The sequence below is a fragment of the Nematostella vectensis genome, chromosome 6, assembly GCF_932526225.1.
Source record: "Nematostella vectensis chromosome 6, jaNemVect1.1, whole genome shotgun sequence".
Lineage (NCBI taxonomy): Eukaryota > Metazoa > Cnidaria > Anthozoa > Actiniaria > Edwardsiidae > Nematostella > Nematostella vectensis.
In genome coordinates this window covers 1,959,048-1,984,530 of record NC_064039.1, presented here as the reverse complement: position 1 = coordinate 1,984,530, position 25,483 = coordinate 1,959,048, and the positions used below count along the sequence as shown (strand labels likewise).

At 41.2% G+C, this 25,483-nt stretch overlaps 3 protein-coding genes across 7 annotated transcripts; 2 read left to right on the top strand and 1 right to left on the bottom strand.

Moving 5' to 3' along the window:
• Positions 1–1,127: 1,127 nt before the first annotated feature.
• Positions 1,128–2,248, top strand: LOC116613158 (early growth response protein 1). Its single transcript, XM_032373800.2, has one exon. The coding sequence runs from the start codon at positions 1,157–1,159 to the stop codon at positions 1,967–1,969; it is 813 nt and encodes a 270-aa protein (XP_032229691.1). The 5' UTR covers positions 1,128–1,156; the 3' UTR covers positions 1,970–2,248.
• Positions 2,249–3,660: 1,412 nt separating this feature from the next.
• LOC5505390 (protein D3) lies at positions 3,661–7,772 on the bottom strand. 2 transcript variants are annotated; one of them, XM_048728857.1, is made up of 5 exons: positions 7,504–7,772; positions 7,338–7,391; positions 5,736–5,805; positions 5,090–5,303; positions 3,661–4,079 (listed from the first exon to the last, which is right to left on the bottom strand). In XM_048728857.1, exons 1-5 carry the CDS (start codon positions 7,561–7,563, stop codon positions 3,947–3,949), a joined length of 531 nt encoding a protein of 176 aa, XP_048584814.1. In that variant the 5' UTR covers positions 7,564–7,772; the 3' UTR covers positions 3,661–3,946. The 2 variants fall into 2 exon arrangements, with proteins under 2 accessions (XP_048584814.1, XP_048584813.1); XM_048728856.1 differs by lacking the exons at positions 7,338–7,391; positions 7,504–7,772 and adding an exon at positions 6,251–6,394.
• Positions 7,773–7,866: 94 nt separating this feature from the next.
• LOC116613163 (WD repeat-containing protein 91) lies at positions 7,867–21,445 on the top strand. 4 transcript variants are annotated; one of them, XM_048728855.1, is made up of 14 exons: positions 7,867–8,023; positions 9,051–9,315; positions 9,567–9,689; positions 10,506–10,725; positions 10,927–11,095; positions 11,451–11,796; positions 13,021–13,153; positions 13,736–13,832; positions 13,975–14,069; positions 15,011–15,197; positions 15,555–15,663; positions 17,836–17,948; positions 18,327–18,530; positions 19,951–21,445. In XM_048728855.1, the coding sequence occupies exons 1-14, from the start codon at positions 7,901–7,903 to the stop codon at positions 20,101–20,103; spliced, it is 2,337 nt and encodes a 778-aa protein (XP_048584812.1). In that variant the 5' UTR covers positions 7,867–7,900; the 3' UTR covers positions 20,104–21,445. The 4 variants fall into 4 exon arrangements, 2 of the variants coding, with proteins under 2 accessions (XP_048584812.1, XP_048584811.1); XM_048728854.1 differs by having other exon boundaries at positions 11,448–11,796; XR_007311892.1 differs by lacking the exon at positions 19,951–21,445 and having other exon boundaries at positions 11,448–11,796; positions 16,374–17,948; positions 18,327–18,362.
• The last annotated feature ends 4,038 nt before the right edge of the window (positions 21,446–25,483 follow it).

Below are 25,483 nucleotides of genomic sequence, written 5' to 3'. Positions count from 1 at the left end.
GAGGAACGTGATCCCCCCCCCCCCCCTTCCCCCCACCAAAACCATACCGCCATCGCGAGATAGGGAACATACGACGGTGACGCCAGGAGGAACGTGATCCCCCCCCCCCCCCCCCCCCCCCACCAAAACCATTCCGCCATCGCGAGATAGGGAACATACGACGGTGACGCCCGGAGGAACGTGATCCCCCCCCCCCCCCCCCCCCCCCCCCCCCCCCCCCCCCCCCACCAAAACCATCCCGCCATCGCGAGATAGGGAACATACGACGGTGACGCCAGGAGGAACGTGATCCCCCCCCCCCCCCCCCCCCCACCAAAACCATTCCGCCATCGCGAGATAGGGAACATACGACGGTGACGCCAGGAGGAACGTGATCCCCCCCCCAAAAAAAGATTAGCGCTCAATTTAAGTTTCTAGTTTCGCTAAGATTAAATCTTTTCTTTGTTGTTCCAACACGTTCCCTTCCTCACTAGGACGAGAATTTTTTTTCCCCCGCTGTAGTTTTGAAAGAGACGGGACAGAGTGAATTTCACATCTGGCTCTCTAAATTTTGAATTGTTTTCGCCGACCTTACCCTGAGTACCAGAGCCTTCAGACTTCTCTTGTACAGTGATGCTCTGCCGACGCAGTCGGCGTTGCCAAATAGCTCAAGATAACAGACTAAACGGGCCGGCGTGCTTGTAATGTCCGAATAGCTGTACGTGCTTGGCTTCATCATGGTGCCTTGGTGGATACTCCGGCTCTTCGGATGTTGTTTTGATTGGCTTACGTTTTTTGGGCACCACATTAAAGACCATAGAGCGTTCTCTTAGTATTTCCGGTGTCAGCTTGTAATCCTCAATGAGTTTGTCTCTCTCATAAACTCTTTCCAGGATTTCCAGTAAAGTTATATTTAAAACAATATTGTCTCAAGCCGTTCGTCTCTTTCTGTCAACTCCGAGCCATTTTGCGGGTATTGCTGGCTCCGACGTCAAGCTTTGACGAGGATGAGGAATAAAACTACCGATAATGAACTTGATAGATTATGAGTTCAAGTCACGCCCTCACGCCTTCTTATAAGTACTCTACAAGCATCCTGATTGGTCAACGCCTGACCTTTATGGCTGTATCGATAGCTTATACTCAAGTACACTACCGAGATTCCCCATTCATCACAATGAGCTCAGCGGCGCAAGTCAGTCTACCAAGCATGAGTGTTTTCCGTGTCTTCAAACCGACAATTTTATTCCAAGCTCCTCAACTCACCTACTTACAACAGCTGGTACTACAAAATGAGTTAGGAGTAACTACTGCTGCGACGTGGAATCCGAGTTTCGGACCTTTGAATTATGCAACTATGGCTATCTTTCCTCCAAACACAGTGCCTGCACCTCCGCAGGATTCGACTCAAGATTACCGCGAGATACACACAAATTCTTTCTACTTCCAGCACCAGATGTCAAATACGTTACCCAAAGAAGAGAGCATCCAGCAAGCAGACGAATCAGCGCCTCACGACATACTAAGCGTGGAAATCTCCCCCAAGGAAACCACCGCGCAATGCCTTAAGTCAAAAGATCGCAAGAAACGTTTCCCGTGTCCTTTTTGCGATATACGATGCAGTAATAATGGACAGTTACAAGGACACTTGCGAATTCACACCGGCGAACGACCCTATTGCTGCGATGTACACAACTGTAACCGGAGGTTTGCGCGCAACGAAGAACTAACGCGGCACAAGCGGATTCATACAGGCATCCGACCTCACGAATGCAAAGTGTGCAGGAAAGCGTTTGGACGCAAGGATCATCTTAGTAAACACGAAAAAACGCACCATCAGGACCCTGAGAAAAAGGTACTTTTATGTCTAGTGTCGGGGTGTCGGCAGAAGTATAGCCGATTAGACGCTTCGACAAGACATCAATGGACCGCGCGCTCTGTGCTTCGCCCCTCAAGGTACGGAGGAAGGAAGGTTGAATCGAGTAGTTAGCTGTGTATGCGACCTTTTACCGCTACTCAGAGGGCGTGATATGTTCGAACAAGATCTACTGAGAAGGACACTTCGTTATGTTTGACCTTGTGGACGTATCTCTTCACGCCGCGCTTGGGTCTCCTAAACTATTATGTAGAACTGTACAGGACCAGAAATGATCCCAGGACCCGAAACGATCCCAGGACCCGAAACGATCCCCAAAAGTTCCCCAACTGATCCCGAAACGATCCCCAAGAGTCCCCGAAATGAACCCCAAGGAATTGCAGTAATGGACAACAAAAGGAATGTGTAAGGATTGGCTTTCAGTTTTAAAAACATATTAAACATTTAGCGACATATACGACTGCGGGGGAAATACAGTGGTTGAGTCAGAAATTGGGGTCAACTAACAATTCCTGTGATTCCTTTGAAGAACGCGGCGTGGATAAATCATTTTTACATAACAAGCCATAAAAGAAAGGATAGGACATGCTGCTTTTCATAGGAAGCGAAATGTGTTAAGGTTATTTTTTTTGCATCATGAGATCATGCCGGGGTGTACGCACGACTACATGAGGAAATTCAAAACTCACATAATATTGCTTTCAACAAATACCACATCCTTGCATCGGTAGTAGAAGGGTTGTTCGAGTGTATTACTCAGTGTGCTTTTGTCATTCCATCTTCTCGGCCAAACCGGCTGCCTCTTAATGTGTCGGTAAATATTCGCTCGTGTAAACAAGAATTTCGTGTTGAAATACATGTTTGGTTGTCAAATGAATATTAATTTTTAGGGGTGATGTTTACCGGAAATGAGATTTATAGTGTCAGAGTCATGTGTCAGAACCGCAAAATGTTTAGAGTTTAGTGATGGAAGGTCGAGAGTGTGGTTGATCTGAGCAAAGCTGTGCCATGTTCATGCTGTATTCCTTTCAGTAGCAATTGAAAGTTGTGTATTTGTTTTGGACTCTGTTTATGGGTTTAACGCCGGGCAATGTAATAAATATAAGTATTGTATTTGAATTTAATATTTTAAGTCACGTTGTTTAGAAATTGAGCCGCTGTTAACCCTTAATTATGCTTCAAGAATTGCAAGTATTTCTCTGCTTTCCCTTTGTCCATTACCACAATTCCTTGGGGTTGATTTCGGGGACTCCTCGGTATCGTTTCGGGTCCTGTACAGAACGCCCCCTGAGCGACGGGAGTTTGAGCACAAACGGACCACTCTTTTTATTGTAAATGCCTTCTGTTCTATCTGACTCGTCTGTTATTGATGTGTTCTTTTTTTGTGCGCGGTATTTATCCTAACAAAGAACAAATCAAATGATATTAGTGATAACAAATGCCTTGCACCCACAACAAGGATAAATGTTGACATGCTTGCATGAAGGATGTCCGGGAAACGGAAAGGGCGAGCTTACACGACGTGGGAATATTGTGGTCCGGAGATAAATTGCGCAAATTAAAGCCTATCTTTTACGCTTAATATTTGTTAAACTTATCATTATACTAAATAAATTATTAATTTATCTGTTATTTTAGTTACAAGGAAAATATTTAGGTAAAAAAGATTACTAAAAGTTTGATAGTGTGACCAACATAATATAACGCAACAGCAACTATATCATGTAACACAAATCCTTTTCTTCCTCTTTTGCGTTACATAAAATCTAGTGTGACTGGTAGAAGATAGATTGGGAGAATCATAATGATACTATTCTTTTTTTAATTGTATAGTTGTCAGTCCTTGTTTAACATTCTGTGCTTTCGTTAACTTGTTTGCTGACTACTTTTTATTGTGTCTTCTGCCACTATGGTTCTCAAACAGTTTCGCTTTCTACTAAAGTAGTCATGGTGACATCAACACTTGAAAGCTCATAAACCTAAATGCCATGGAGACATTCTAACTAAAGCTTGTAGTGTGATGTAACATAGCTGTTGTTCTTTTATCAAAACTACTTTTTAAGCTTGTTAACATGTGTCATGACAACCGGTTTACTTAAGCTTCTTGTATAGCTTTGGTACATAGTCATCATATTCAGCTTGATACAAGTTACATGCCACAGGGGACCCAAGGTTGTACTTGGCAGCCAAGTCTCTAGCTTTGCACCCACCACGCCCTTCCGCACTAGAACAAACATGTAATTACTGTAATGTTGCTTGAATAAGCGCATAGCACTTATTTAATATTTCATGTACCAGGTGGGGTGCTTATGTGGGGGAGGAGATTATCTGTTCATCTCTATGAAAAAATTACTCTTTTGCAATGTGCAAATTATACAAATCTACCCAGGCCCATAACAAAACAAGCTAAAAGTGCAACAAGGGGCCTGTCCTCCTATATTTCCCCCAAAAGGAACTGAATGGAGGTCACAAGAGGCTGTGAGAAGCAGACCAGTAGACAAAACAAAATGCACTTGACTCGAATGTCCACTCTGAAGGGAAATTTCGAGTACCATTGTGAGCTAGAACAAGGCAAGTACAGTGGAACCTGGAGTTTACAATATGCCTCGGGAGGAATAAAATGTATTGTAAAATAGAGGTATCATTGCAAAGAGGTCCTCGATTTTACGATATAAAGGAAAATCCATTGAAAATATTGTTGTAGTGAGGTCTGGTTAATTATCAACTCTTACAAAATAATAATATTGTAACCGTACTCTTTGAAGGACTGTTCAGTTACTCTCTATCAGACTGTAATCTGCATTTAACAAGATCTGTGAAGTCAAAAAATAGATTAACTGTACTGTACGTGTGTGTTGTCTTGAGTTTTTCTCTCTATGTTGATAAGCAGAATCAGTAATATTGTTGTATCAAGGTAAAAATTACAGTAGAACAAATTTGTATCGTAAAATCAAGAATATCGTTGTATCCAATATCGTAAAATCGAGGTAAATTCTTATACACTTAATCACTGTATTCCAGCAGGGAGAAAAAGGGCCATTGTAAAATCGAGGTTTTCGTTAAATCCAGTATCGTAAAATCCAGGTTCTACTGGATTTGAAAATTGTAACCTTGTGGTAAACCAGCCCCCACCCCGCTCAATATCCTGGCTATGGGCCTGAGTCAGATTTCATACATCCATTACTGGTTGCATTGGAAGGAGAAAAGACATTTTTTAATACCGTATTATCCCACCTCATCTTTCTGATAGGATCAGAATATGTAATCTGCCCTTGCTGCTTGTACACAAGAAAAATGTAACGATGGAGGCCAGTTCCCTTAGGTGGACCCGAGCCAATGTACTCAGCGGCAGTCATCCCCTTGCTTACATCACAGCCAGGGATATTGACCACAAGCCAGTGGTGCCATTCTCGGAATTTGGGGTCACTGCGTCTTGGCGCATCCGGATCTGAAATAATAACAGAAACGTTCTTCAGAGATCTAACATTTTACATTACAACAGTGGAATCTCCATCTGATACCCTTGGGACCAAAAAAAATATGTCCATTATATGGACATATAGTGTTTTACAAAATAAATTGAAGACACAACTTTAAGAAAATGTCTGTTATATAGAGGCTGACCAGGAGGTGCATTTTATGCAGGTTCCATTGAATTTGAAGCCAAGTGTCAGGGCAGTTAGGCAGGGGAATTTAATGTCAATAACAGCCAGTCTTTTTTGACATTAGGTTAGGCATGGAAATCACAGGATTTAAAAACGTTCATAAGGTAATAAACAAACAAAAACCTTGCTAGATAACAATAAAATTTGCTAGATGCAGCGTGATTCAGTCTCTTTTTCACCGTCCTAGTACTGACAAGAGGATTTGACTATCTCACCTGTCATTAGCAGAGTGTAAAAAGCACCTTGCTCTGTTGGCCAGGAAATATGGGTTGGAGGGTTTTGAACCTAAGAAAAGAGAGTAATATTTAGCTCATCTTGGTAAACTGTGAGTTTAGTAAGGGTTCAACTGAGCAACCGGAAGACAAGGGGTACGAGAGTTTCAAACCCCTCTAATTTCCTCACAACATTATAGATAGATAGGGGATGTCAAAGGATAAGGTGGTATATTACTATGTATATTATTTCTGCAGTCATTGTTGTTGAATTTAAGCAATGGAGGCACAACTCTCTACTGAGCCAGAGGCAACATGAAGATTGGTTTTTGGTGTGGGTATGAAGGTAGTAACACAGATTGTGATGGAAGGGTCCATAGCTGCCAAAAATCTTGAGAAATACAGTGAATGTATCAGAAGTACCAAGATAGCTGATGCGGGAGAATACAGTAAATGTATGTGTATGATATTTTCAAGCAAAATAAGCTTGAGAAAGGGTTCAAATTCTTGAGACTCACGCCTAATGTAGGAGACTTGATAGCTATGAGGGTCGGTAGGTTACAAAAACTCTTTGCTGTTCTATTCTTTACGTGAATAAGACATTGTGCAAGACTTAATTCCCATGGGACCAGCTTTGTGGCCTGCATGCATAATGAAGTATATTGAAATGACTTTGAATAGAATACAGATAAGGCAGTGTTCATTATTTATGGCCGAGGGGAGGTCGGTACCCATATAGGGGGGGTTAAAGTTTTGGGAACGACAATGGGGGGTCATTTAAGTTTTAATGTGGTTGAAGGGGTGTCAAAAAAATTTTATCCCTTAAAAGTAGGAAATTTATTTATTTATTATTATTAAAATGAGTAATCAAAATGCAAGAAAAGCTCTTTCCAAGCGTTGCCAATAACATATTTAGGCTACATTTACTGCTGGTGAGCCGTGAACGCTTTCCCACAAATGACAAATTCAACAATATTTATTACTAGGTAGCAGTAGCTTGACCTATAGGATCAATAAAAAAACAACTAAATATATGCATTCCCCACGAGTACCAGATCTGGTAGATCTATCAGACCAAGCACACAGGATGATTTTACCTTTTATTAGGATTGTCCCATGCAGTAAAATATAAAATTGTCCTGCGTGATATGGACTTGTGATATGGCATGCAAAGATAGATATAGATACATATTCTTTACTGTTTCAAAATGCCACAAGGCCACATTTGGCTTATAACAATAAGAAATATTATTTCTTGGTTGTTTTTTTTAATGTATGATTTGTTTAGATGCATCTATATTACGTGTTATAAATGTAGTTGGATTTTTAAAGAGGAGGGGGGTCAAAAAAGTTTTTGGGTTTCTCCTGGGGGGGTCAACAAAGTTTTCAAAGGGTCAACAAAGGGGGGTTGTACAGGAAACTCAAGTGGAGTGGCGCTGAATACCCTCGGCCATAAATATTGAACACTCCCTAAGGCATCCTCAACCCACCACCCCTTCCCCCCCCCCCCCCCCCCCCCCCCCCCAAAACCACACAACTGTAAATTGCAATTTTTAAACTCTGTTCAGTGCTAGTAACTAGTAGGCCATCTCATTAAACACTTGCCTGGGTTGGGGTCAGCACATTACCCTTGTTGACAGCCAAGTCACCATACTTTAGCTACATCGATAAAAACATCATGTCATCAGAGAGTTTACAAAGCTTACCACAACTTAGCACCCTCTGCTATAACGAAACAGCTGAAACATCAACGAAAATTTGCTATCTTTACCTTAACTTCTTGTGACGGTACAGAGTCGATGACATCCGGTGCAATCTCGTGCTTATCCATGTCTTTTCGAACGTTTTCCAGCACTCTTTGATAATGCACGTTTCCAAAGCAAGTTCTAGTGACCTTATCGTGCCGGAGTCGGTCAAATTTCGGATTTTAATCGGCGTCTCCAATCAAAAGCGACGATCTCGCCCCCAAACAAAATCCGATATTCAGAAATCATTCGTTGACTCTTTTTACATAAAATTAGACGTGTAAAATTGAATATTGGTGTAAGGGTGTAGATTTTATCCATTTTCAAATGGGAACACATTTATCTACTTTTGCCGAAGCTGGTATTCCTGTGGTCACAAAACGACGGGTGTCACACCAAGTCGAGGCTCGACAAGCAACAAATATGGCGGGCGCTGCGGCAGCTCTGGAAGATTTAATCAAGGAATATCTGGTGTTTCGAGGCTTTACTGCCACAGTAAAGGCTTTTGAAAGCGAGCTAAAGGCAGACAGAGATAAAAGCTTTCGGGTGAGTCTATTGAAGTCTTAAATAACACCAGCCGTATTTCTTTTGTAAGCAATAGTTTTTTTCAAGAATTCCTCAAAACAACGGAACTGTCAATATACACACAAATAGAGGATTCTGTTCGATCGAAATTTTGACAGCCTTTAAGATTTTTACCCGCTGAGTATTTTCAAAGCATCCATTTTCGCTGTGAATTGTAATCACATGGAAAAAATTAGTTTTGCACGTGAGAGAAACAAGTTGTTTTCATAAACATGCAAGCACTGTAGTGTCACGAAAACCGGAAGTATATTTTGGTGCCACATTTCTTGGTTATGCACGAGTCAATTGAAACCACCACCTCCATGGTCCCAGGGAAGGGTGGGTGATTAGACTTTGATCTTGTACAAAACTGAAAAAAGCCCCCACACCCTCGAGACAAAACTGCAGTCAAATGCCCCTACACCCCGGGATGCAAACTATTGGCAACTACCTGACATTTAAGACACGTCATCTAAAATAGGATTTTATCTTTCAAAGCCAGAACACTTCAGCGAGTACATTTGTACCAATAACCATAAAGACAACACTTACTAAAAAAATGGAAAAGAAATCATCTTCAGCTGGTGTTAGTTATTCATTCATATTCGTTTTCATACATTTCGTCATGCAGTTTGCCACCCGCTGGTACATGGAATTGCTTGCTATACAGTAGTTTCAGAGAAAGAGTCTTAAACCAGAAACAGACATGACTTTTGCGAAGTACATTTGTGATGTTATTCATTTGTCTACAAACCCCCAGGGTGGGGACGTGTCTTACAGTCGAAAACTGTCAATTCCTCTACCCATTTGGGACAGATTCTCATTCAAAAGTGCTCTAAACCACTTGTTAACCCCACACCTCCTCGTTGACCATGGGGGTGGGGGTTTCAAATGACTAGTGCATAAGATATAAGCTTGAAGCCTTATGAAACAGCCCTCTGGAGCAACAAAGTAGTTGCATTGTGATTTCTTCCCCTGATTTTAGCATTGAATCTATGTATTTCTTCAGGTATCCAAAATTGTGGACCAGCTGAGGTATTATGTATCCATATATGACATCTCCTCTCTGCGCCAATACTGGGAGCACTTAGACAAGAGATTCTTCAAGCGAGTTGATTTTCAACACTATGCCAATGTTAGGAAGCTTGAGACATGTTTGCTGCGACTTTACATTGTCAATGCATTACAGAACTATAAGATTGAAAAAGTTACTGAGTTTTTTGAAAAGTATGCCATGGAGCTACAACAACACAATGAGTGGCGGGAATGGTTTGGTAAGAAGCACTGTTTTTAATCCAATTCTATCCATTTTTCTGATTTTGAGATACCACAAACTTATCTTACAAATCAAAAGTCATTAGCAGTACCTGAATATTATTTTGTTAATCCTACGTTATTTGACCTGCTTAAAGCCATATATAATAAAAACACCCTTCAAATGATGATTATAACAACATTAAAACTCTGTTAATGTTGTTATAATGCTGCTAGCAATTTGTTTTGGGTGTTTGAATTTTCTTCACAGCCATACCTTTTATCAAGAATCCAGAGCAAAATGCAACCTTTGAGATGTTCTTCCAGAAGTCATGGCAGGAGACTTTTTACTTGTCACTTTATAATTTCATCATAACCCTCTTCCATCACATGCATATCCTTTAGAAACTGTATTTTTTTATCCTTCAGACAATAAGGTAACTGCATATATAGCTTGCAAAGTTCAAGAAACACTGCTTTTTCTCTTTTAACTCTGATTTATATGACAGTATGTTTATAACAGAACATTTATAACAACAGTACATATTAACAGTACATTGCATTTTTGGAATTCTGAACACAACACAAGAAATTTAAACAGGGTTATGGTGACTATTTCGTGTCTTCGAGTGGTACATGACCATTTTATACTTTCAGTTGATTATTTTTCATAAATATTTCAAATTATGAGATAAGTTTAATATCATTTTTGTTTTAAATTTTTGAATAAACATCGTAGGTAAATAATACGCTAAAAGAGAGCTGAAATGAGGAAGCAATAAAAAGATTCTTGTTTGTTTGTGAAGAACGCGGCCGACTTTTGGTGGTTTATTACCCGAATGAACATCATAGTACTTACGCTAAAAGAAAGCTGAAATGATGTTCTTTTTACTTTTAAGGTTTATGCCTATCTTTCTTTTTAGGCACAAAGATATTTCTTCATAACAAATCCGTAAAAAGTCAGTTCCGTTCACTAAACATAAAATAAATATTGAAAGGTACCCTTCGAAAAACTGTTCTTGACTATATATGGTCCCTACCACCTCTAAGCTTGTGGTGTTATGAGAACCATGGCGAGTGAGACTAGGGTGATCGTTCTTTGAGTAGGGCTATTATGCTCAACTGTGATCGGAGTGACAGTACTTTGGGGCGATCATCACTGATATCATTGATACATAAAGAACGTGCCTTTTCCCTTAACATTTCTCAACTGTACCTACACTTCTCAAGTACAATGAGGAGAGAGGTGCTCAGCAGAGGCTGGAGGCTGAGGTAGTCAAGCTCAAACAACAGGTAGTTGACTTAGCTGAGGAAGCAGCAGAGCTCCAGCAACAAAAGGCAAAGCTATTGGACTTACTGGAGTACAGTAAACCTGCCAGAAACAATACTGTTGAGGACGAAGATGCTGATGAATTCCTGGTTGTACCAAAGTGAGATAAACTTTGTGATCACTTGAGTGGGAGAATTTTTAGGCTCACATTAACTACACAATTCAATTAACTCTACTCATTTAATTTATGTTTTATTTTTAAAGATTTGAAATTCTAATGATATGACGCCATAAGAATAGTTGTCCATTCTTTAGGTATTAATTGATAATCTCACTCATTTCGAAGCTTATAATTTTTCAGGCCCCCCACCCCTGTCCAAAAGACAGTCTTCCAAAAAGTATTTAATACTAAGATAAAAGAGAGACCAAAGAAAAACAAATCGCCAGGAAAAGCTCAAGAGGATGCTTTACAAACAAAGGCAGTGCAGAAAAAGCAAGTTATTATGAAACAGCAACAGCAGCAACTTCAGGTGTGTATCAACAAGATAAGGATGTGATTGACTCTTGTACTGTACATAGACCAGTTATTAATGGAACAGTCTCTTGTATTGGTCTACTGTACAGGGCCAATAACCTGACCAATCATTGCACCATAAATTTATCTTTTTCTGTCCACGAAACTCTGAACATCTTGCCAACTCTCTCACATGCACTCAAATGGAGGAAACTCTCTTTAGCTCTCATTTTGGATTTGAACAGAATCAGAGTTACAGAGTCCATGATCAAACAGGATGGAGGGCTGGGACTCTCCTTAACCTTACACTATCTCTGTTTGTTAAAAAGCTTTTAACCAGCCCTAACGAGTTTGATTTGTTTAAACAGCAGGTGCTCCATGAACAAGAACGACTACTTTACACGCTACAGGAGGAGCATAAAGCAAGCGTCCCATTTCCAGATTTCAGCCAAAGTCAAGATGTTGCTGTTGAAGCAGTGGAAACACCAATCACATCTCCGGAGCTATCTTCCCAAGATCAGCAACAGACAGAGACAGATAGACCTGGACTGGCCAGAAAGTCTCAGAGTTTTGATTCTGGTTCCAGTGGGAAAACCTCTGGTCATGATGATGTTGACAGTGCATCTGTTCACAGAGCTACAACACTACCTAGGATGAATTCCGCTCCATCCAGCAGTCCATCCATGAAAGGCAGGACATCCCAACCCAAGAATATAGGTACTCTAACAATAAAACTGTAGGTATCATTGTTTTTACTCTAGCCCCACCTTACCCTTACAACATAAGTGAAATAAATGAAAATATGATAAGTGAAATGAATACAGGGACTCTATCAGCTGCCATATTGTCATTCTAGCAAAATATGCAACGAGTGTGAGAAAGCATCCATGTTGATCCGCTGATTTGGTTATTATATGACATTCAAATGGATTTGGTAAATGAAATATAAAAATTTGATTTTTAATCAATATATCTAGATTTTTTTAGATAGTTTATCTTTCAGTATTTAATGAAAACAACAACATGCATGGCTGGCTAGAGCTCTTTAATTGTACAGTATGATCATCACACTTTAAATATAATATACCTATGTTAGAATGAAATAGACTAAACATAATCATTCTTAAGGTTAAGAGCTTTAGATACAGTTCCAAAGGTTAAGAGCTTAAGATAAAATAGTAAATCAGTTGTTCAGTTGTTCAGTGTTTTTCTCCGAAATTTGTCATTTCGTTTTTATCTTTATCTAATTTTTTTTAGCTCCAGAGTTATGCAATTTTATGATATACACATTTATGAAAATAAAAAAATAATAATATTTGAATGAAAAATGTTTTTTTAAACTGAATGCCAAAACTCTTTACATAATAATAATTTAAAGCTTAAAAGTACTAAGCCAAATAAAGCATACTCTAATGCCAATCACATATTAATTGATTTCTTGTGAATTCCAAATTATTCTTTGGTACCCAAACTGGTTCATTTTAAAGGTACACAAAGTTGCATGTGAGATGAACAAGTAACATAATAATAATAATAATAATAATTATTTATGGTCCATTAACTGTGTTTTCAAACTCTGATTGGTATTAAGTTTTAACATAAAAGTCAAACCCTTTTGTCCCAAAAAATTTATGATAGGTTATACAAGTCTTGTTGCAACTTAATGATTTCACGTTTTGTTAGCCTTGTTTTGACACTTAATAGATTTTATGCTGTATAATATTGAGTTTTTAGGTTGAAGTGGTTTTACTGTCATTAATCTGTTGTAAGAAGATTTGTAAAAGCCCTATGCAAACAGCATTGTCAACAGGCAGCATTGATGGTGCTGCTAGGCGTGGTTGACCTCAAAACAAGGGATACTGGTGATGTTCTTTACAGCACCTCCTAACATGGTTTACAATCACTACCTTGGGGACCTAAGATTGGTGTCATCGTTTTCAGATGACTGCATACCCAAACCATTCATCCATCTTGGCCAGGAAGAGTACAAAGAGCATCATGCCGCTGTCACCCATTGCCGCTTCAGCTCCAGCGGGAGGACAATTGCAAGTGCCGACACGGATGGAATTGTCAAGTATGTAATGTGTTACCCACAAGCTGAGGTTCCTTCCTGTTTGTTTCTATCAGTTCACTTATAAATGTTGCGTCTCTGCTCTTTCGCCTTCTTGTTTTTTCTTTGTTTAAAACGAGAACGCGAAAGAACAGAGACGCAACACGGATAAGTGAACTCAGAAACAATACCCCAATAAGTAATTTGTTACCCCAATATATACCTTAATTTGTTAACTCAATATGAGGACTTTGTTAAAATAACTGCAGTAATAGAGATAGATAGGATATTCTGTATGGCATTTCTCCTTGGCAGCCTATATTTCCCCTAGACCTACTACTGTACTTAGTAGACTAAGTTTCACCATGAGCACCCAAAAATATGTGTGGAATGTTTATTGTCTTCTAACGAATTTTAAGTGAGAATTTGTTGTTGAGACATTGTTTTGACTGTTTGAACCTGATGTGTGATTGGTCAGAAAAAAACACATTCCACACATTATTTCTACTGTTTACGGTTTTTCTAGTTGTAGTCATAAATACAAGAAAATTACTTTTGAAATTTCCAGCCATAGATTTGTAAGTGTATAGTTCTGCATTTTTGTAGAGTATGGACCAACTATCCAGACATCAAGACCTGTACCACCATCATGTCCAAATCGCCACTACTCTCACTCGAATGGGCCACTAAGCCGGACAGACTGGTGAGTGCGCAACATGGTGTGTGTTACCATATTGATTTAGCTGCTCTTGGTGTGTGCCACTAATTTATGCCACTGGGTTCAATTCCTGGTCTAAAGTATGTACAGTATATATGATTGTGAAATGATTAATTTTATTTCCCAGCTTCTTTTGGGCACAGCCAACGGCAAAGTCCGGTTGTATGACACTGAAAACAAGAAGTCCATGTGCGACCTCTCTACTGACGCTGGATTCCCAAGGTTGGTGAACACAAGGGCAGAGCCAGGTGTCCTTGCTCTCTCTCTACATATGGCATATAAGTACTCTCTACATATGGCATATAAGTACTCTCTACATATGGCATATAAGTACTTTCCATGAAATGCAATGCATGTATCAAGTTTTTTTCTGTTTTTTTTTTTTCTGTGTTCTATAGCATCCTACAGGGAAATGACGGAAAAACATGACTGTCTGTGTTCTATAGCATCCCACAGGGAAATGACAGAGAAACATGACGTGACGCTTCAAATAAGCCCATTTCACATCGAATAAGGCGGAGAATTTCTCTGAGTACTTAGTAACTTATAGCAAACAAAATATCAAGTGCGACTTTTTTTAAATTGTTTTAAAAATCAGTCCGTAATACAAGGAGCCTATAGCCACTGAAGAAATTGTGTCTTCTCTCTCTATCTGGAATTGCAAATATTCCAGGTTTTTCCGTCATGTCTTACGGACTGATTTTCAAAACACAAATAACGTGAGGCCGAAGTGCACTGATCCTTTGACATCCCGGCATGCCAGCGAGTTATCACATTCTGCCAGCATCGAGGAGATCCTTGTTTTTCCTTGTGTTAATAAACACACATGGCTAATCATTTTAATGAAAAGTGTTTGCTTGAACTAAGGCGTCTGTTAGACAGCTGTTTTGACCTTTGACACGCCTTGTGCAATTTACGACGGGGTAGGGTGCTTTGCGTCTCTAGAGGGGGAGTCTTAATGGTGAGGTTTTAAAATAGGGAGCAGGGCCTTAATAGAGAATTCATTATATTCATATCGTCACCGTTGCTCTTTTGTAGTCTCATTACTTCATTGCATTTTTCTTTTCCTAGGGCGGTCTCGTTTGTCGTATATTTCATTGCATTGTTCTTTTCCTAGGGTGGTCTCGTTTGTCTTATATTTCATTGCATTTTTCTTTTCCTAGGGTGGTCTCCTTGTCTTGTAGCCCGACAGGTACTGCGTTTGTATGTTCAGCGGCCGCTTCACGTAGAAATTCTTCAAATAGATTAAGTCAGACGATGACAAAGTATGGAGATACGACGAACCTAACTACAGCTGGAAGCAATTCTGGTGTACTGCAGTTCTGGGACATGAAGACCTTAAAGGTTGAGGTAAATGTGGTTAGGTTACACCATATATTTTTAAAGCTACATGCCGTTGATACTAATACAAATGATTATATTCGTAATGATAATGGTGATAACGATAACGATAATGGTAATTAAAGTGCAGTATCTTATAAAGTCTTCGTTTAAAATGTATAAATTATTGACCATTATGGTCTCTTGCCATTGTCCATTTAATGTTTCGCCGGTATCGACTTTTCTCCCTCTGTCAGGGTTTAAAAACACACTGTCAGGTATAAATCAGGTATAGTTTCCATTCGGTGAAACTGGATGCTTTAATTTGTAGGGATGACAAAATGGCGGCTGACAGATTCTCTTTGATTATTTATTCCAAATTTTCAGCGTCATTTGCCGATCGAGCCCACGCCGTCGTGCATCAATTGTACGGGATTCAACCACAATGGGACCTTGCTTGTGACGGGAGCTACGGATGGCATGATTAGACTTTACGGTAAAACTACTTAGCATAATAAATAATATTAAAGCAAATGCTTGATAATGGTCTCAAAAAGTTTTTTTTTCTTAAAATAAATCATAGAATTTCTATTAAAGATTATGCCTTGATTTCTTTGAATTGATATTGACGAAAGTGTTATATTTGTGCAAATTCACGATGATATTAAATTTTGTAATTCCATGTCTTAAATAAAGGTTTTAAACTTGTTGGCTATTCAGCCGACAAAACTCGTTTTTATATAAAAAAAAAAAGTTATTGTTTCCGTCTTAGCATACAAAGATAGCTGGGTTTATCAGCGTTCCCGTCCTCGCTGATCAGGGAACTTGGTGTCTTTCACGTCGTGAATTAAAAAAAAAAACGGCTAAAATGTATTAAAGGGCATATCGCGTCTGTCTCTTTACGTCCGCGGTGCCGTCTTCGTTAGGCCACAACGAACAGGCGCGTGCCAAGTCTTACGATCGACTGCCTAATGGCCATGCAGGCTCACGTGGGAGAGATGTCCCTAATATCGGGGTGCTATTGTTCATTTCAGACATGCACACGTTCGACTGTCTAATGGCCATGCAGGCTCACGTGGGAGAGATGTCCGTAATATCGGGGTGCTATTGTTCATTTCAGACATGCACACGTTCGACTGTCTAATGGCCATGCAGGCTCACGTGGGAGAGATGTCCGTAATATCGGGGTGCTATTGTTCATTTCAGACATGCACACGTTCGACTGCCTAATGGCCATGCAGGCTCACGTGGGAGAGATGTCCGTAATATCGGGGTGCTATTGTTCATTTCAGACATGCACACGTTCGACTGCCTAATGGCCATGCAGGCTCACGTGGGAGAGATGTCCGTAATATCGGGGTGCTATTGTTCATTTCAGACATGCACACGTTCGACTGCCTAATGGCCATGCAGGCTCACGTGGGAGAGATGTCCGTAATATCGGGGTGCTATTGTTCATTTCAGACATGCACACGTTCGACTGCCTAATGGCCATGCAGGCTCACGTGGGAGAGATGTCCGTAATATCGGGGTGCTATTGTTCATTTCAGACATGCACACGTTCGACTGCCTAATGGCCATGCAGGCTCACGTGGGAGAGATGTCCGTAATATCGGGGTGCTATTGTTCATTTCAGACATGCACACGTTCGACTGCCTAATGGCCATGCAGGCTCACGTGGGAGAGATGTCCGTAATATCGGGGTGCTATTGTTCATTTCAGACATGCACACGTTCGACTGCCTAATGGCCATGCAGGCTCACGTGGGAGAGATGTCCGTAATATCGGGGTGCTATTGTTCATTTCAGACATGCACACGTTCGACTGCCTAATGGCCATGCAGGCTCACGTGGGAGAGATGTCCGTAATATCGGGGTGCTATTGTTCATTTCAGACATGCACACGTTCGACTGTCTAATGGCCATGCAGGCTCACGTGGGAGAGATGTCCGTAATATCGGGGTGCTATTGTTCATTTCAGACATGCACACGTTCGACTGTCTAATGGCCATGCAGGCTCACGTGGGAGAGATGTCCGTAATATCGGGGTGCTATTGTTCATTTCAGACATGCACACGTTCGACTGCCTAATGGCCATGCAGGCTCACGTGGGAGAGATGTCCGTAATATCGGGGTGCTATTGTTCATTTCAGACATGCACACGTTCGACTGCCTAATGGCCATGCAGGCTCACGTGGGAGAGATGTCCGTAATATCGGGGTGCTATTGTTCATTTCAGACATGCACACGTTCGACTGTCTAATGGCCATGCAGGCTCACGTGGGAGAGATGTCCGTAATATCGGGGTGCTATTGTTCATTTCAGACATGCACACGTTCGACTGCCTAATGGCCATGCAGGCTCACGTGGGAGAGATGTCCGTAATATCGGGGTGCTATTGTTCATTTCAGACATGCACACGTTCGACTGCCTAATGGCCATGCAGGCTCACGTGGGAGAGATGTCCGTAATATCGGGGTGCTATTGTTCATTTCAGACATGCACACGTTCGACTGCCTAATGGCCATGCAGGCTCACGTGGGAGAGATGTCCGTAATATCGGGGTGCTATTGTTCATTTCAGACATGCACACGTTCGACTGCCTAATGGCCATGCCGGCTCACGTGGGAGAGATGTCCGTAATATCGGGGTGCTATTGTTCATTTCAGACATGCACACGTTCGACTGCCTAATGGCCATGCAGGCTCACGTGGGAGAGGTCTACTCAGTCCAGTTCAGCGTCGATGAGACCACTATATACAGCATGGGCGCCGATGGCAAGGTAATCCGGTTTAGGTGTGTGTTTACGAGTGCTTTTTCTGCTGTCTCTGGCGCACAGCGAGCAAAACAATATCAACATTTAGGTCGGGGATCGTATGCAGAATTAAGAAGTTTCGCTTACTTCCTCCGCAGGCTTCTCTGCTCATCGGAAAGTAAAAGCGTTTTTTATACGGGGTTCCTGTGGCGAAAAGAGGAGAAAAATAACGTAGACGGGAGGGTCTCCTGCGTCTTAAAATCACAAAAACAGGAATCCCGAATTTAAATAAAGGCCATTACAGAGTAGAGTTGCCTGCGGAGGAGGTTAGGTTTAACGAGGCAACTTGTTTTGGTCGCCTTTTGAATTAACGGAAACTTTACCCTATGACGTATTGTTTTGTAGTTCTCTCAGTGGAGTGTGCATCGAATGGGCCGTAAGATAGCAGACCTCGATATTCACGAAGGGGCTGTCAACACAGATGTCTTGCTTGATAGCCCTCGCCACAAGTCTCGGCAAACAAGGGGCTCCTTTGGGAGGCTGTTCGCTTTCGACTCCGAGGGTCAGTACGTCTTGACCTGTGGACCACAGTGCGGGCTCATATACAAGGTAGGAAGACTCTATGGTCGAGATTTACTCTGTAGATATATGTCGATGTATAAGAGTATGTACTCTTATACACCACGATATTTGTCACCTCATGGTCAAAATGTTGTGGAGTCACGAGGCGGGTAGCTGGCTACGGGCCTGGGATGGTATATATGGTTATGGCGATGATGGTGATGGGGATGGCTGTGGTGGTGAATGTGATGGTGATGATGATGACGATGGTTATGATGATGATGAATGACGGTGGTGGTGATGATGATGACGATGGTAATGATGATGATAAATAATGCTGGTGGTGATGATGATGACGATGGTAATGATGATGATGAATGATAATGGTGGTGATAGTGGTTGTTGTGTAATTGTGTACTATTTAAGACACGAACTTCGAAAATTCTTATCAATCTTTTTCAATAGGCATGTTGATCAATCGAGATTGGAAAAAAACATTAGCTTTCGAATTATCAGGAAAATGCTACACTTTGGACCAGCCTTTATCACGTGCCCAAAGACGGACATCCGACTGATTAACATGCCTATTGAATATTGATGATGATGATAATGTTGAAGACGGTGGAGATGGTGGAGACGGTAGAGATGGTGGAGATGGTGGAGACGGTGGAGACGGTAGAGATGGTGGAGATGTTGTAGACGGTAGAGATGGTGGAGATGGTGGAGACGGTAGAGATGGTGGAGACGGTAAAGATGGTGGAGATGGTAGAGACGGTAGAGATGGTGGAGATGGTAGAGACGGTAGAAATGGTGGAGATGGTAGAGACGGTAGAGATGGTGGAGATGGTAGAGACGGTAGAGATGGTGGAGATGGTGTAGACGGTAGAGATGGTGGAGATGTTGTAGACGGTAGAGATGGTGGAGATGGTAGAGACGGTGGAGATGTTGTAGACGGTAGAGATGGTGGAGATGGTAGAGACGGTGGAAATGTTGTAGACGGTAGAGATGGTGGAGATGGTAGAGATGGTGGAGATGTTGTAGACGGTAGAGATGGTGGAGAACTGACAAGAGAACCACAGTGGCTGTTGGCATGTAAAGCAACTTATTTACTTATATTTTTTTTGTGTCGTTTTCGTCAAAATATCAAAAGCATCAAAAGGAACCCAATATTCATTGACAGTTTCCAAGTGCTAAATCGCCATCTGGCTACCGTCAATTTTAATATTGGAAGCGTTTTCATTAGCCAGCACTAAAATGGCTTCCAATCACGCCATCTCTCCGCAAGGCGCTGTCCAATAAAAAAAACACCAAATGTACTTCCTTTAGTTTGAATGACGGAAGCCAGAGCGTTCGCAAAATATTTGAGCCTGCAGTAACGGGGTGCAGGATGAGATTCTTATCCGCCTCTGGTGAGTGGGTCTCCCTACTCCACGCTTATTAATAAGAATGGCGCGCAATAATTCCACAGATTGAAAACCAGGACCTCACGCAAGTCCTCAGTCTTCCGTACCACAGGCAGCCTGTGTTGAGCGTAGATTGGACCTCGTCACTCAGTTGTTCGACATGTCTCACTGGCTCCCAGGACGGAACGATCCAAGTAACGTCATTACTTAGACAATAGTCACGCAACATTTCCGTCATTACAAGTAATGTCACTACTAAGATGTTAGTCACGCAACACTCACATTATTGCTGAGACGATAGTCACGCAAAATTCATGCCATTGCAAGTAGTGTCATTACTTAGACAATAGTCACGCAAAACTCACTCACATTACTGCTGAGAAAATAGTCACGCAACACACACTACTGCTGAGACGATAGTCACGCAACATTCACGTCATTACAAGAAATGTCACTACTGAGATATTAATCACGCAACACTCACATTACTGCTGAGACGATAGTCACGCAACATTCACGTCATTCCTTTACGGAAGAGTCACGCTTCTATACTCAATCGATAGGACAGACGAATACTGTCACTGATGCGGAATTGATGCCTTTGATTGCATGATGGTCAAAGTGACGTCACTGCTGCCTTTGATTGCATGATGGTCAAAGTGACGTCACTGCTGCCTTTGATTGCATGATGGTCAAAGTGACGTCACTGCTGCCTTTGATTGCATGATGGTCAAAGTGACGTCACTGACGCTTTTGATTGCATGATGGTCAAAGTGACGTCACTGACGCTTTTGATTGCATGATGGTCAGAGTGACGTCACTGACGCCTTTGATTGCATGATGGTCAAAGTGACGTCACTGACGCTTTTGATTGCATGATGGTCAAAGTGACGTCACTGACGCTTTTGATTGCATGATTGACACAGTGACGTCACTGACGCTTTTGATTGCATGATGGTCAAAGTGACGTCACTGACGCTTTTGATTGCATGATGGTCAAAGTGACGTCACTGACGCTTTTGATTGCATGATGGTCAAAGTGACGTCACTGACGCTTTTGATTGCATGATGGTCAAAGTGACGTCACTGACGCTTTTGATTGCATGATGGTCAAAGTGACGTCACTGACGCTTTTGATTGCATGATGGTCAAAGTGACGTCACTGACGCTTTTGATTGCATGATGGTCAAAGTGACGTCACTGACGCTTTTGATTGCATGATGGTCAAAGTGACGTCACTGACGCTTTTGATTGCATGATGGTCAAAGTGACGTCACTGACGCTTTTGATTGCATGATTGACACAGTGACGTCACTGACGCTTTTGATTGCATGATGGTCAAAGTGACGTCACTGACGCTTTTGATTGCATGATTGACACAGTGACGGCTCAGCAGTGGGCCGAGGACAATACAGAATTGGAAGCACTAAAGTATTTCTCAATTTGTTTGACTTAAAATATTTTTATATTTGATTATATTGTAAATAAGATATAAAGGATACATTGTAAAATAATCTTTCATATAAAACTTGAAATATAATTTAATAGAGTACATAACGATTCAGTTGTATTAGCCTTGTGCGTGTTATTTTTATATAAAAAGCGACACTCGTAAAACGCGCGCGCTGATTGGTCATGTTTCCATGGCCAGTGCTGCTAAAAGCAAGACTAGTTCCAGTACCGCGCGGTTAAACCAGCCTTTTTGTTTTAAAATGGCGGCTTTTTACCGGCGAACTGTCACATTTTGGCGAATGCTAAGAAAACTAGACCAAACATAAGGCTATAATTTTCTTTATGACTCCCTCATTATCAAGTGAATCTGTCATCTTTTGTACAGTATGGTTTTAATGCTGTACACTTAGTCAAAACAGCCACTGAAGTCAGCCTTTCGTTACTCGCACGATTCAACACTACGATTGTGCTTGTTTTCGCCAGAACACGCGCATGCGCATACGTTATTCAGCACTGTCGGGTCCATGTATTTTAAGAGGACACACGCACATTTGGCGTCAGCCTGCGCGCCCTTTTGTGCACTTGCATGTATTTCAGGCTCCGATAGCAAACGGTCGCGGTGTTGTTTCCATGTGAATACCGATAGAATAGAACATGCGATCGCCTATGATCATAGCGGAAATCCTTTAGTTTGCTGTCCTCCCCCTTGCTGTTTGTGAGGTCTCTCTGATGTAAATATGTTCATTTCTCAAACATTTCAACATGACATCTAGTGCATCAAAACAGAACATAATTCTGATACTGTACACTATAATATCATCGAAACCTCGAATGTTGTAAACGAGGTTGTGAACGGAAATTCACACAAATGAATGAAATGAAAAAAAAATAACCCCAAAGGTTTTCTATTACTTGTTTGTCACAATATGTTTATATTTTTTATGCAATAGAGGACATAACATGAGTGCGGAGAATTTTATCTTGAAGTGATCAGATGGTCAATAATAGTAAGCGGCGAAAAGAAACACCTGAAAGATATGATATCTTCCACTCGTGTTTTGTTATCAAGTTTTCACATTAGAGAAAAAAAACGGGATCACTTCACCTATCGGGAACACGTAGGAAAGCTGTATATCAAATATACTGTAATAAATTTGACGCGTAAGTAAAATGAAAAAAAAAACATTCAACGTGGAAGGTCCATGGAAGGCTTAGTTGTCAGTAAACTGCCGAGTGGTGCGGAGTTCAGCCAAGAGTGTCTTGTTTGCCTACGAGGAGTGAAACCAAAATTCAACTTTTGTAGCGCTTTTCTTCTCGTTTCCTCGGTTTATTTTGTCTTCGGTACTAACAATGGATTACCAATCAAAAGAGCAGGAATATGAACTAAAAAAAAAAAACAAATAAAATCAAATTATGGACGATAACACAACTAAAAAGTCTCGCTACGCATGCAACGTCACAGCTTGTTGTCATCTTGAAATTTGAATTTTATTCAGCCTACTTAGCGTAGCTAAGCCGTTTAATAGGGCGGGTCCTTGTTTTAATCACCCTCCCTACAATGGCTTTCCCTATTGTGTTTTGATGATGATATAGTCCCCTCCCCCCCCCCTTTGCTTTTCCTTTTGTATAATGATGGTGATATAGTCCCCCTCCCCTCCCTGTTTGCTTTTCCTTTTGTATAATAATGGTGATATAGTCCCCCCCTCCCCTGGTTTATGTGTTGTATAATGATAATGATATAGTCCCCCCTCCCCCTGGTTTACGTGTTGTATAATGATAATGATATAGTCCCCCCTCCCCCTGGTTTACGTGTTGTATAATGATGATGATATAGTCCCCCCTCCCCCTGGTTTACGTGTTGTATAATGATGATGATATAGTCCCCCCTCCCCTGGTTTACGTGTTGTATAATGATGGTGATATAGTCCCCCCTCCCCTGGTTTACGTGTTGTATAATGATGGTGATATAGTCTCCCCTCCCCTGGTTTATGTGTTGTATAATGATGGTGATATATTCCCCCCTCCCCCTGGTTTATGTGTTGTATAATGATGGTGATATATTCCCCCCTCCCCCTGGTTTACGTGTTGTATAATGATGATATAGTCCCCCCTCCGCCTGGTTTACGTGTTGTATAATGATGATGATATAGTCCCCCCTCCCCCTGGTTTACGTGTTGTATAATGATATGGTGATATAGTCCCCTCTCCCCCCCTGGCTTTACGTGTTGTATAATGATGATGATATAGTCCCCTCTCCCCCCCCCTGGCTTTACGTGTTGTATAATGATAATGATATAGTCCCCCCTCCCCCTGTTTTACGTGTTGTATAATGATATGGTGATATAGTCCCCTCTCCCCCTGGCTTTACGTGTTGTATAATGATAATGATATAGTCCCCCCTCCCCCTGTTTTACGTGTTGTATAATGATATGGTGATATAGTCCCCTCTCCCCCTGGCTTTACGTGTTGTATAATGATAATGATATAGTCCCCCCTCCCCCTGGTTTACGTGTTGTATAATGATGATGATATAGTCCCCCTCCCCGTTTGCTTTTCCTTTTGTATAATAATGGTGATATAGTCCCCCTCCCCTGGTTTACGTGTTGTATAATGATGGTGATATAGTCCCCCCCTCCCCTGGTTTACGTGTTGTATAATGATGGTGATATAGTCTCCCCTCCCCTGGTTTATGTGTTGTATAATGATGGTGATATATTCCCCCCTCCCCCTGGTTTACGTGTTGTATAATGATGGTGATATAGTCCCCCCTCCCCTGGTTTATGTGTTGTATAATGATGGTGATATATTCCCCCCTCCCCCTGGTTTACGTGTTGTATAATGATGATGATATAGTCCCCCGCTCCCCCTGGTTTACGTGTTGTATAATGATGATGATATAGTCCCCTCTCCCCCCTGGCTTTACGTGTTGTATAATGATAATGATATAGTCCCCCTCCCCCTGGTTTACTTGTTGTATAATGATGATGATATAGTCCCCTCTCCCCCCCCCCCCCCCTGGCTCTACGTGTTGTATAATGATAATGATACAACCAATCCTACTTTATGGAAGCGAAATATGTGGAGCGGACTACAAGGGAAAGTTAGAAAAAGATCCAATAGAAATGGTCCACACCAAGTTTCTAAAATGGCTTCTCGGCGTAAACCGATACTGTAGCTCGAACGCGTGTAGGGCTGAATTAGGACGATTCCCTCTCAGAACAAAAGCAAAGTGTAGAGCGATCAAACTTTGGCTTAAACTTTCAAACAACAATGGGAATAACGAAAAACTCTCCCGCAAAGCATTCGCTACCATATCTAATTATGAAAACAAGAACTTTTGGCATAGAAAAATTAAACAACTACTAGACCTTGCGGGTGGTAGCGATATTTGGCTGACTGACACAAACACTCCCGAAGCAACTTACAGTTTTCTTCAACAAAGGCTTTATGACATTGAACAACAGACATGGCTTAGCTCTATTCAAAATGACAACAGAAAAGACCAAGCCCAAAATAACAAATTGCGTACGCTCAGAAAGTTTAAACTGTCCCACAATTTAGAAGATTATCTAACGGACGTAAAAAATATTGACCATAGGATTGCCCTTACTAAATTCAGGCTAAGCAATCATAAGCTAGCAATTGAAACTGGAAGGTATAAAAAGCCATATAAAAAACCTAACGAAAGAAAATGCTTAGTATGCCAGACAGGTAAAGTGGAGGATGAAGAGCATTTTCTGTTAGAATGTCCGGCCTATAAAGATGATCGGGATAATTTACTGGATTTCCTTAAAACGCATGCAGGTATCAATGTTAGACACCATGCCAACAAAGAAAATAGCTTCGTCAGAATTATGGGATTGAGCCGGAATGAAAACGTGAATCGGCGCTTAGCGAAACATATTTTTGAATGTATGAAGGCAAGAAATATGAAGCTTGATGACGACGTACGGTGACGTCACCTAATCATTCGAAACAAGAAAAAAAATGCAAAAGGAAAAGTAAGAAAAACATACTATTTGTGGATTTACACCGATGTAAATGTTTTATAAGGTGCCATGAATAAAATCTATCTATCTATCTATCTATCTATAGTCCCCCCTCCCCCTGGTTTACGTGTTGTATAATGATATGGTGATATAGTCC